At 53.8% G+C, this 11,736-nt stretch overlaps 1 protein-coding gene across 1 annotated transcript; it reads left to right on the top strand.

Moving 5' to 3' along the window:
- The first annotated feature begins 267 nt into the window (after positions 1-267).
- On the top strand, positions 268-3,244 carry LOC117851383 (protein RICE SALT SENSITIVE 3). Its single transcript, XM_034733190.2, has 7 exons — positions 268-1,038; positions 1,165-1,218; positions 1,327-1,557; positions 1,696-1,801; positions 1,918-1,959; positions 2,175-2,231; positions 2,510-3,244. Exons 1-7 carry the CDS (start codon positions 902-904, stop codon positions 3,062-3,064), a joined length of 1,182 nt encoding a protein of 393 aa, XP_034589081.1. The 5' UTR covers positions 268-901; the 3' UTR covers positions 3,065-3,244.
- Positions 3,245-11,736: the final 8,492 nt, after the last annotated feature.

Genomic DNA, 11,736 nt, shown 5'->3' with positions numbered 1-11,736 from the left:
GTAGCATCTACCTACTCACGTACAAAATCTCCCCGTTTCGTAGCGCGGATTTGCTGGAATTTATCAGTTCACATCCGCCGTAGAGGCTGCCGGCGTCACCCGTCAGTTTACTACTCCAGTTCTAACACGGTAGACGCGAGCGAGACGCGAGGCTGGAGCAGGAGCCGTACCATGCCAAATTGCCAAACGCCAAGAAGAACAGTCCGTGTGCTGGAAGCGAGTCTGTGTGCGGGCATGAAGGAGACAGTTGGGATCAAATCGCCCCGCGCGGACCGGAGCACGAGCGGCGGAGGGGTCTCGCTAGTGTTTTCCGGGCCGGATTAAAACTGGTGCGGGCGAAATCGTGGACCACGGCCGCCCATGGCCATGCTAGCATGCTAGAGAGAGAGAGATCATTATTAGCTCTTTAAAATACTGGTAGTGTGATACTAGTAGCAATAGCAACCAAGACACAGTCGAGAGAGAGCGCGCGCGCGCGCGCGAGAGAGAGAGAGACAGAAGGGGAAGAGGGGAGGGGGGAAGTAGTATAAATTTTGGGCAGGTGTGGCTTCCCCATTCGGTGGTGGCCTGGCCTCACAAGTCACAGCCATACAGAGATCACACGCGCACACAGAGAGAGAGAGAGAGACCAGGCGAGCCAAGCGAGGGTCGAGGGGAGAAGCAAACTAGAAGCTAGTAGCAGCTTAGGCTAGTGCTTAGCTGCTGCTTCTGCTTGCTAGCTCCTCCAATATTCTTGGCTAGGCTTCAGCTTCGCTTGCGAGCTCAGACGAGCCGAGCCAGCAGCTAGATAGCAAGCTCGCGGGCGGCCGCTGCCGCACCGTGCGAGCGAAGCAACCTCGCCCCGCGATCGCCGAGCTCGATCGATCGCCGCGGCGCGCCGGCGGGCCGGCGGCGAGCTGCGATGGAGGAGCAGCTCGGGCCCGTGGCGGTGACGCACCTGCTGCAGCACACGCTGCGGAGCCTCTGCACCGGCGACGCCCCGCAGTGGGTCTACGCCGTCTTCTGGCGCATCCTGCCCCGGAACTACCCGCCCCCCAAGTGCGCCTCCTCCTCTTGCTCTTGCTCTCCTCCTCCTCCTTCCTGCCGCTAATATCCCAGCTGCTAATGCGCATTCCAGCCGCGATTATTGCTTGTTGCCTAATGACCTGCGCGCTTGCTGACCAGATGGGATCTCCCTGGGGCAGCTTACGACCGGACCCGAGGCAACAGGAGGAACTGGTACACCCTGCACGCTCATCAACTTCTCATATTGCTGTCTCTTCTTCTCTGTTGCTCTGTGTGTATCCCAACTCCCGTGTGAACGCTCTTGCGATTGGTTTCGCCTAGGATCCTGGCGTGGGAGGACGGTTTCTGCAACTTCGCGGCGGCGGCGGCGGCAACCTCTGCCGCGTGCGGCGAAGAGGGGGCAGCGGCGGCGGTGGTTGCGTATGCCGGGGACTGCGAGGCAGCTGTGGCGCCGCAGGAGGCGGCGAAGCATCACCAGCAGCAGCAGCCGCAGGGGCTGCAGCCTGAGCTCTTCTTCAAGATGTCCCATGACATCTACAACTACGGCGAAGGGTAGGTGGCTGTCTGACTAGTCCACAGTTAATATAACCACGTATGGTTAGCAGCGTGCCGGTTGATCCTCCCCTCCCTGCTAATGATGGCTGGCTGGGCCCTTGCTCCTCCTGTTCTTGGTGCGGTTCACTGCTGCAGGCTGATAGGGAAAGTGGCGGCAGACCACAGCCACAAGTGGGTGTTCAAGGAGCCCCAGGAGAACGAGATCAACCTCATCTCCTCCTGGAGCAACCCTGCGGACTCTGTAAGCGCACCACCCTTACTTAACCCTAAGTAATTTCTTTAGGCTAGCAAATTACTGCCTTTCGAGCAAGATAAGTGAAGCTATGAATCGTGTTGAAGGTTGTTTTCGTTTTGCAGCATCCGAGGACGTGGGAGGCGCAGTTCCAGTCCGGAATCCAGGTGCACACTTTCAGGCCTTGACAAATCGCAATCCAGTCCCTCTCGATCGGAATCAGAGGCGGCAGCCGGCAGCTAGCTAGCTCTGCCGGCCTACCTCTGCTGCTCGCCAAGTCATGGCCAGCTAGCTGATGCTGCCATGCCATGTCCCTTTGGCCTGCGTGCGCTTTTCTTTCTTTCTTTTTTTCCCTATCGCTCATTCTTGACTTGCTCTGCAGACCATCGCCCTGATCGCTGTCAGGGAGGGCGTCGTGCAGCTCGGCTCCATGAAAAAGGTAGGCGCGCACACCACCCGCTCACCGGTCGTTTTCTCTCTGCCCTTCGATTTCTCTCGCAAAAACCAAGGCAGCATGTGCGTAGCAGTAGCATTGTATGCTTGTTGTATCGTGTCGTGTGATGTGGTATAGGCGTAGCGGCGTTTTCACCGTTGCGGCTGCCGTGCATGCATGCAGCCGCGTTGCACGCTCCCGGCTATGCGACGACGCTGACACGGCGTGTTGTTGTGTTGGGTTGGGACTCTTGATTGATGGGGGCGTTTGGGCGCGTCATGCAGGTGGCGGAGGACCTGAGCAACGTCGTGATGCTGCGCCGCAAGTTCGGGTACCTGGAGAGCATCCCGGGGGTGCTGCTGCCGCACCCGTCGTCCGCCGGCGTGTTCCCGGGCGGCGGGTGCGTGGGGCCGCCGCCGGACATCGCGCCCGGGTGGCCGGGCATGATGCCGCCGCCCGCGGGGCCGCCGTTGGAGCTCTACGACCCCTACGGCGCCGCGGTGGCCGCCGCCGGGCCGGCCGCCGCGGCCGCGTCCATGCACATCATGCCGTCGATGAGCAGCCTCGAGGCGCTGCTCTCCAAGCTGCCCTCCGTCGTGCCGGCCCCGCAGATGACGCAGCCGCCAGCCGGACCCGCGCCCGGCGTCGCGCCGACGCCGGCCAACAAGGAGGAGGAGCCCGACGACTACGTGCAGTGCCACGGCGGCATGGACGTGGCGAGCAACGGCGGCGCCGGCGTCGAGAGCCCGAGCACGAGCGCCGCCGCCGCCGTTACCACCCCGATGTCGTCCTACTTCGTCAACGTGGGCAGCAGTAGTAACCCCGGCGAGGGGTTTTAGCTCGAGCAACGGTGCTAGCTAGCCCTTGGCTCTCGCAACCGCGCGCGCTCGCGTCTCTAGGCGCCGCAATGGCAACGGCAACGGCGACGGCGTGCTGGTTGTGCTAATCTTCTGTCTAGTGCTAAATCAATGTCATTAATCGTTATCACTATATGGTAATAGCACCAGTTAACCCAATCATTCTCCATTGTCGTCTTCTTCCTCTCCTCTTCTGTTCATGGCACCATTCGACGACCCACGACCCAGGCGGCCAATGGCCATTAGGTCAGATTCGTATATACGGACGTTTCCGGGCGACGCTGACGTATTCGTACGTACGCGCGTATTGCGAGGTGACACCTGATGGAGGACACGGCAATGGCGTGGCCCCATCCTCCATTTCTCTGCGCGTACACGCACTCCTCCGTCCTCCGCGATGCGCTTTCGACCAAGCATTTGACCGCGCTCTCCCCTTGGGGCCCCGGCGCCCCTCGGCACCGAGACCCAACCAAGTGCGTCCTCCCCAATCATGCGCCCGGCGCCCAATGATTCCTTGACCTGCTTTCTTCGAGCCCGATCGAGCACGGCGATCTGGAGCTTTAGCTAGCCTGGACTGGACGTGATGATTCTTTCTAACCAGTGCCAAAACATGCATGCATGGTCACCCACCGAGCGAGCGATCGGGACGCCGGCACCGGTGCATGTGTAGTAGACGTAGACCACTAGCTAGGCCGCGATAGCGCACTGGTCACCCGCCGGTTTGTGCTCGTGATACATGTGGTCGAAAGGAGCGAGAGAGACGAGCGCCTATATATGCTGTATTGCTGTTTGCTCTCCACAGTACTAGGAGCCAGTCGCCGATCTCGAGGCTTATGCACAGGGTCCTTCCTGACGAGAGGCGTTAGGCTCTCGGCCAGGCACAGTAGCGACCCTGGAATTCGATCGAGATGACCGGCAGGCAGGCAGGCCGGCCGGCCGGTCGTCTGCGGCTAACTGCTAACGGCCGTATGTAGCAGCACTGCAGATTGCCGGCCGGGCGCAGCATCGGGGCCTTGTTTAGTTGCTAAAGTTTGGAGGTACCAAATTACTGTTACAGTATTGTAGCACACTGTAGCGTTTCATTTGTATTTGTGAATTATTGTCCAAACATTGACTAATTAGGCTCAAAAGATTCGTCTCGCAAAGTACAACAAAACTGTGTAATTAGTTTTTAATTTCGTCTACATTTAGTACTTCATGCATGTACCACAAGTTTGATGTGATGGGGAATCTTCTTTTCGCATAGTGCTAAAGTTAGGAGTTGGGGGTGACTAAACAAGAGCCGGGCTAGCTGAGCCTGCGTGCCCCAGCGCAGAGCCTGCGTGCCCCAGCGCAACAGTCGCGCGCGTCGTCGCGGCCATAATCACTCGCCATGCCAGCAGGTGGAGAGGACACACGGGAACGAAGCCAACATTTCGCATTTTCGCGGCAGGCCGGCCTGGCAGTGAACTGCTTGTCACTGACTCGCTGCCCCCGCCGGCGCCTGCTGCTAACGGATCGCGTGGCGCTGTCGACGGCCTGGGCGCAGTAGGGCCGGCGCTGAAACTGTAGAATCCGGCCGGCCGGGGACGGGGGACGGCCGCGCGTGGCGTGCGTAGGGTGTTGGAGAGGAGTTTCAGGATTACAGGTTCCGTGATTCAGTCAATCGCAATGATCCCAGCGGTCGCTCTGGTCCCCCTCTGCCCACAGGGGAAATTTCCGGGCCCATGCGTGCTCATCATGGCCTGCATGCTCGCTCGATCGGCTTGGGTTGGATGGCCGTCGTGGCCCGGCCTCGCGCACTCGCCGAACGGGTCTCGTCGGAGCCGCCGCCCGCCGCATCCCGCCGAAGCGAGCACGACGAGCGTGCGATCGGGCGGAGAGATCGAGCGTTGGAGGAGTTCGCGGCCGGCTCACGACACGCTCGCCACCAGGTGCTCCGTGCGCGCAGGTACGCGCTCGTGTCGTGTCCGTGGGGTTGGTTGGCTTCTCTCCCGAAGGGTCGCTCGTCGGAGTACAAAGAGAGTTGACCCCCGGGCGCGCGCCCGACATGCACGAGAAAAGATCCCGGCGATATCGTGAGCGCACGTTCCACGGAAAGGGCTCGCTCGCTCGGATCCTCTGCGCACGTTCGCCTGATCGATCAACCAGGACGCCCCCGGGCGCGTGCACCCGTGCCGCCCGTGCGCCCCGTTTGCACGTACGCGAGGCTGGCACGTGCGTGTGCCCTGTTTAACCACGTACGGACGACCGGACGTCGATCGCTAATTCGCTATGCTATCCATGACTTTTGACACAGGTAGGAGGACCCTGCATTGCCTCTGCGTCCGGCCGGCCGGCCGGCCGGCGTGGCAACTTGTATTGGTGGTCGGTGCTCGCGGGCGTACCGTACGCGTACCTCGTTGTATAGCTACAGAGCCGCTGAGAGCGATACGGCACGTGCCGCTGCCGGTGGCGCGGCATGGCGCGGTGGTGGGGAGGACGAGCGCGGCCCGCCCGGCGCCCGCAACGTTTTCGGCGAGGCGGCTGGACGCGCATGGCGCGCCGCGCGCGGGGCCGTGGTGGTCCTTGCCGCGGTACGGACCGGCGCGCGTCGGCGCGGAGCAATGATTACTTGATTAGAGACGGGGGGAGGTTTTCCCCGTGCGGTCGCGGCGGGTGCCGAGCGCGAGCGATCGGGTGGGGGCGCGGGGACGAGGCGGTGTGGCGGCGACGGGTTTGTTGGCACCCGGGGGCAGGATTTCGCCGTGATCCGCGTGATCATTGGGTGGTGTTTGGGTGCCTGCGCTGCTGGCGGCCGGTCGCGATACGCTGCGATGGCCGGAGCGACGGGAGGAGAGCATTGCGGCGTGCATGCGAGCGTGGTCGGCGCCTCGGGCCCTCGGCGGACGGCCGTTTGGTAATGGTACAGCCACGTTGGTACTCGGTAGTACGTAAGCTTTTAACGCGCCGACGAGGGATGCGGGGAACTTGCAGTAGCCGCAGTGGTCACTGTTTTAATTGTGCAAGAGCTTTTTTTTAAAAAAAAACAAATTGTGCAAGATCTCGACCGAAGGTGTAACACTACGAAATGTTTTTGAACGTAGTGTAGGAATAATTTTTTTTCTCAGGGAGTATGAAGAAGTAATTGTTGAGTCCGGAATACAGATGGGCCAGGAAAGCCCATGAAAATCTCACAGATGGTGAGATAGAGGCCCAGAAATGAACGAACGGACCACAGTGTTGTGGGCTTGTGGCTTACGAGGGACGTCAAATTCAGGCCAGACTAGTCTAGTGCAATTAAACTCGTTTTTTTTCCACCCAAATCCTGACCTACTGCTAAAAAGTGCATGAAATATTCGAACAAAAAAAAATGGATGGATGGTATTGATATGTCGTCGTTGATCGATGTTTCTTGATTTTTTTTTCTATTTGAATGGACTAAAATTAAAGTTGAGCTCTGACTGACTACAGGTTAGACGTCTAAACTTGAGTTGGCTAAAATTAGCCATATCTTGTTTGAAGCTAGAGCTAATTTTTAGCCCATTTATTCGTAAAAGTCCATTCTATGCCTAGGGGAGCAGGAAAGAAAATGGTAAGATTTTAGTGGAAGAGTATTTTTGATATTTTTTGCATTTGTGTCTAGAATTAGCACCCATTAGTGGGAGGGTTAGTTTTTTGTTTTGTTTTTTTGGGGCAGGGGGAGGTGGTATTGCTCAGTCGCATCGAAATATTAACTGAGTTATATGTGTAATGTCTTGTCGTCCCACTTGGCAATGTTTCCAATTCCTACTCCTTACAATTGTGCTGTGCTAGCTAATTTTCACTTGTTGTCTGGTGGCCCGTTTCAAAAGAAATGAACTCATGGCGAATAATGGAAAACATTTAGAACATTTTTTATACATTGAAAAGTTGATTCATCTAAAGACTTCAAGTGAGATAAATAAGAATAAAATTGGCTGATACATTATAATGGCAACAATATGCAACTCGAGATAGAAAAATAAATTCTAAGTTGCACCACCACGAGAATCATGGCTGGCTCTACAGTTTCGAGGGCCTTAGGGCGAAATAGTTTGTATGGAAAAGGCTGAATATTATTTTCATTTGTAACACAATAAACATAGCACTACTACACTAAGTAAGAATTAACTAGTATGCTTACCTCTTAATTGTTTATGAACAATATCGATACTACAATAGGAAAACAGAAAAGACCATCGAGATAACTAGTATGCTTACCTCAAATAAAAACCAAACTCCAACAACTCCGTTGACAATAATGTTTTAGTTCTTCACAAAAAGAGGTATGATAATGCCCAAGCCCAATGTCTGTTCTTAGAAAATAAACTCCTCTGGGGCGGGCTTTCCAAGAATTAACCATGTCTTTTTTTTTATCTCTTCCATCTTGTTCGCAATGATCATGTTGAATTGTAGGGCATGTTTGGTTTGTGATTTGATTAGCCAAACCAAAATTTCGCCATGCCAAACCAAAATTTGGTCATGTCAAATCCTGAGCAATGCTAAATCATGGGCATGCAGTGAGGGGCTTTTAATTTTGTGAGAACTAGGGTTCAAGCACCAGTTTATAGTCTCACAACTGGAGATATTTCCATCATGATACAAGTATGTTCTCGAGCTCAAATCAATCACATATGTGAATAAACTAAGCACAAGACTGTCCTTACACTCAGTGGCACCAATGCGAATAAATAACCTATCAGTCAAACTGAGTAAACTAACACATATGTCCAATTCACTTCTCGTGTGAGTGTTCTTCGAGAATATATGGAACACAAACCCGCCGTAATATTCTTCGTATGTGTTGGCGCTAGAAATCGGTCAACCGAATCCCCAGCGTCTGACACACGACCCGGGAGAATCTGCTTAGCTCCTGTTCGGGTGATCGCCCTGGTGCGGTTCGCGCGGCGTGCCAGCCAATCTGACCTGTTGATTGGCAAGGTAGAATACGTGTCAGATCCAGAAATCGCGATCGGCTAAGTTTCCGATCTCGAGAGAGCTTATCAGCGAATCAGCCGATTTGCCGTAATAAAGAAATCGGCTATAAGGCAGCCGATCACTGTAGCCTTGTAGACAGAAAACTACTAGAGTAATTGACACAATGCTATAGTAACAACACTAGGAATAGATCCAATCGGCAATATAAAATAGATGAATTTAATAGCAAAACGTAAAGAAAAGCCGAAACCACCGATTCCTAGCTGGATAACTGGTGATAAAACTAGAAAGACAGGTAAAACCTATAATTCTAGTAAATATCGATAACTAGTGAATAAATCTAAACGAAACAACAGTGATGCGCCCGAAGTTAGAGCTTAGAATCTACTCGGTAAACAGAACTTACAAGATCGGCCGGAGATCAAGTTGATGCAGCCCTACCAACCCGTACGAACTCGTGAAAAGAGAAAGTATTTGGCGAAGTCGCCTGCTTGAAAGTAAGTACGAGGAAAAAGTAGTTGGTTGTATTGATTTGTTGATGATTACAGATTTACAAAGGTAACTATTTATAGCCCCGTATAGATGACTCCTTAACTAACTAGAACTCTATCTCTAATCCAAATAGAAAACGAATATTTACAAGCACGATTCGTGCTGAGTTGGTTATTATACGCTCTACGGGCCGATCTCCTCTTCATCCTTCTATTCTTTTCCAAGCCCATAACGGCCCAATTATCCCAACCTCCTTAATCGGCCGATTCCATATCGGCAAAAGGTAACCGATCAGGAACCTGGCGTGTCCGATCCGAAAGTGAGGCAGAAGTCACTGGCCGATCCCGCACTGTAGCGTTGGCCGATCTTGGACTGTAGCGCCAATCAACCGATCTAGAACTGTAGCGCCATTCGGCCGATTCCCAACTGTACTTTCCAATTCCCTCTCTTCTTGGCGCCGATTTTACTAGTGACGAAATCTGGCGTCAACACATGCCCCCCAGTTTCGGAGTAAAACTTAATCTTTTACTTCGAAATTCTTTTTTAACCTCTCCTCCGAACCAGCCGCAATGAAAATATCCTTCCGTTTCGCGGTCTTCCAGCTGATGATTGCAATCTTTTCGAAACGGGCGCCCACGACAACCACTACTCCCGAAAAACTCGAAACGCCGGCGCAGTGAAAATCCCATTTTTACCCTTTAAATAGCGGTTCACCCCGCACTTCATCTTCAAGTCACGTCTTTCTTCCTCCGCGCGCGCGCCTTCTTCTTCCCTCGGCACTTTTCCCTTGTCACCGAAGCTTCCTAACGCCATCCTCCTGTTGCTTCTTCTCTTCCTTTCCAATGGCGGCTCCTTCTGGTAGCTCTCCAGCGCGCGATGCTCCGGAAGTAGCACCTCCGGCGGTAGTGGCGACGGCAGTTGCTCCATCGACAGAAGAAGGAGCTTCATCAGAGATCCCAGTGGCGATCCCCATTGCGGCCTCATCGTCCGCATCTGCACCGGCGACCACACCGATCACACGGAACTTCATCCCAGAGGTTATTACCGAATCCCTCTTCTATCGGTAATGCATTTACTTTAGATCTGTTTCTTACCTTTTTACACCCCCCTTTCCTTTTTTAGGCGGTTAGGCATCGCATTACTATCCATCTCACGGGAAATCCCGGCCTTATTTGCCTCGGTCCTATGGGGAACCCAGATCGAATAGAACTTATCAATTTAGAAACCCACAGAATCCCCTTCAAACGATCCGACATGGATCTAGATCACTGGTTGGACACTTTTAGGTCCTGGCCGAATGAAACCCCAGGTTGGAGGGAGTGGTACCAACGGGTAGCCGCGTCGAAGAGTGTCTCATGGGACGAGCTCAAAATCGGTCAGTGTATCAACCTGTCTTTATCCCAGATGGAGAGAAATGAGCCGTTGGTAATAGCGGCTTCTTACTTTTGGTCTGATGCCCTTAATGCTTTCTTATTTGGTCACGGACCTATGACCCCAACACTGGCCGATGTGGTTCTGTTGACCGGCCTTGACATTTCTTCCCCGGACACACCTTTCCACCTTTTAGCCGCAACGTCGCATCGGCTGGACACAAGGGGAATCGGCGGGTGGAAAGGATTCATCAGATGTAATAAAAGAGCTGGGTCTGTTGAGAATAGGGAGCACGCGGCCTTCTTAATGATGTGGTTAGAAAAACATTTCTTTTGTGGAAGAGCCGCCGGCCCATCAACCAACACCCAGGCTTTAGCTGAAGCACTGTCCAGAGGAACCCGTGTTCCCCTTGGGAAACACTTGCTAGGGGCGGCGTACCACATGCTCCACCAAATCGGCATCAAACTATCCAAGGGAGAGCCGATCGGAAATCCAGGCGGACCCTGGTGGTTCATCAACTTATGGCTGAACCTCTATATGAGCGAGATCACTCAGCAGAGGGTGGACCGTATGATGTTCCTCAACATCGAATCGGCAGAGGATCCTACCGAACGTCGCCGATGCATGTCTTTTGGTGAAGCAGCATTGACCTTTCCAGGTTGCACGTATTCTGCCACAAAAGTAGCCGAGTACTTCCGATGCTTTTATAACGGCTTTAATGAAGATGCAACCATTTGGTTTCCTTATCGGCGGGATGACCCAATCTTTGAACTCCCAACCTGCTTCGATTCAAGCACTGGCAGATTCGACGAAGAACTTAATGACGAGTTAATCAAGCCAGGAATCTTGCCAGCCAACTTCTTTTCGGGGAAAGATGCCCCCACGTACGAGTTCTATAACCCCTCTGTTGCAGCACGTCAGTTCGGCATGGGTCAGCTGCCGATTCAAGTGTATTTTGCTGGCCGAGTCAAGTTCAGAGATGAGCTCACAACCGGTCTGGACTACAGTCGGGTACGAGACCGGACTCCGGACTCCAACACCATTGACCTGAACAACTGGATAGTAGCTCCCTTTCCTGTCCAGCCATTCAAACTCTGGTGGGCCGATTGGAAACAATTCCTCTTCTGTAATTCGGCATCGGCATACTGCAACCTCCTGGATCCAGCCAATATCGACCCGAATGCCGAGGTATTTTCCTTAGCCGATTTTTATTCCTCTTAACGCGACTGAACACTAATGGTTTCACTATTTCTTCAGGCCGAGAATCGTACTCCTCCAACACACAGCCGGAGTGGTCGGCTAATAGAGGGTCATCATCCATACACCTCCTACCCTCTCATTGGCTACGATGCTCCGTCCGTGGACGTGATTGCTGGCCGATCGAAACAAGTTCAGAAGAGAATCGCCAAGAAGACCAGTCGCCGAGTCCGAGCCCGTATAGAATCGGCGGATCCTCCTATGCTCGTATCGGCAGAGACTCCGGCCGCGCCGCCCCCTCAGGTCACCAGAGACGTCGATACTCAAATCGTTACACAGGCTGGGGCAGCCGCCGCATCATTGTTGTTAGAGGTCGTTCAGGTAAACTTATGCTTTATTCCTCCCAATTATTGTTTTGATATTAATCCTTCTTATCTTAGACTGCACAGAGCACTCCCATGGACACACAACAATCGGCAGCAACCCAATCGGCCATCGACGCGCCCCCGCTTCCATCCGTTGAGGTACAACACTATTTCACCGATTTTCCCTGGTATTTGCATAATACACTTATTTAACCTTCTGACACAGGTCATCGGTACGCCAAGCGCTCCTCAACCACTGGTCTTCTCTCAGGGAGCTGGTCCAAGCACCGCGCCGATCATCGTGGAGTCTTC

This window comes from Setaria viridis, chromosome 4 (assembly GCF_005286985.2).
Source record: "Setaria viridis chromosome 4, Setaria_viridis_v4.0, whole genome shotgun sequence".
Taxonomy (NCBI): domain Eukaryota; kingdom Viridiplantae; phylum Streptophyta; class Magnoliopsida; order Poales; family Poaceae; genus Setaria; species Setaria viridis.
This window is presented reverse-complemented; position numbering and strand designations above follow the sequence as displayed.

Coding starts and splice junctions, on each gene's coding strand:
- LOC117851383 (XM_034733190.2), top strand. CDS start 902: ATGGAGGAGCAGCTCGGGCCCGTGGCGGTGACGCACCTGCTGCAGCAC. Junction 1,219..1,326: donor CGAGGCAACAGGAGGAACTG/GTACACCCTGCA, acceptor GGTTTCGCCTAG/GATCCTGGCGTGGGAGGACG. Junction 1,802..1,917: donor GGAGCAACCCTGCGGACTCT/GTAAGCGCACCA, acceptor TTCGTTTTGCAG/CATCCGAGGACGTGGGAGGC.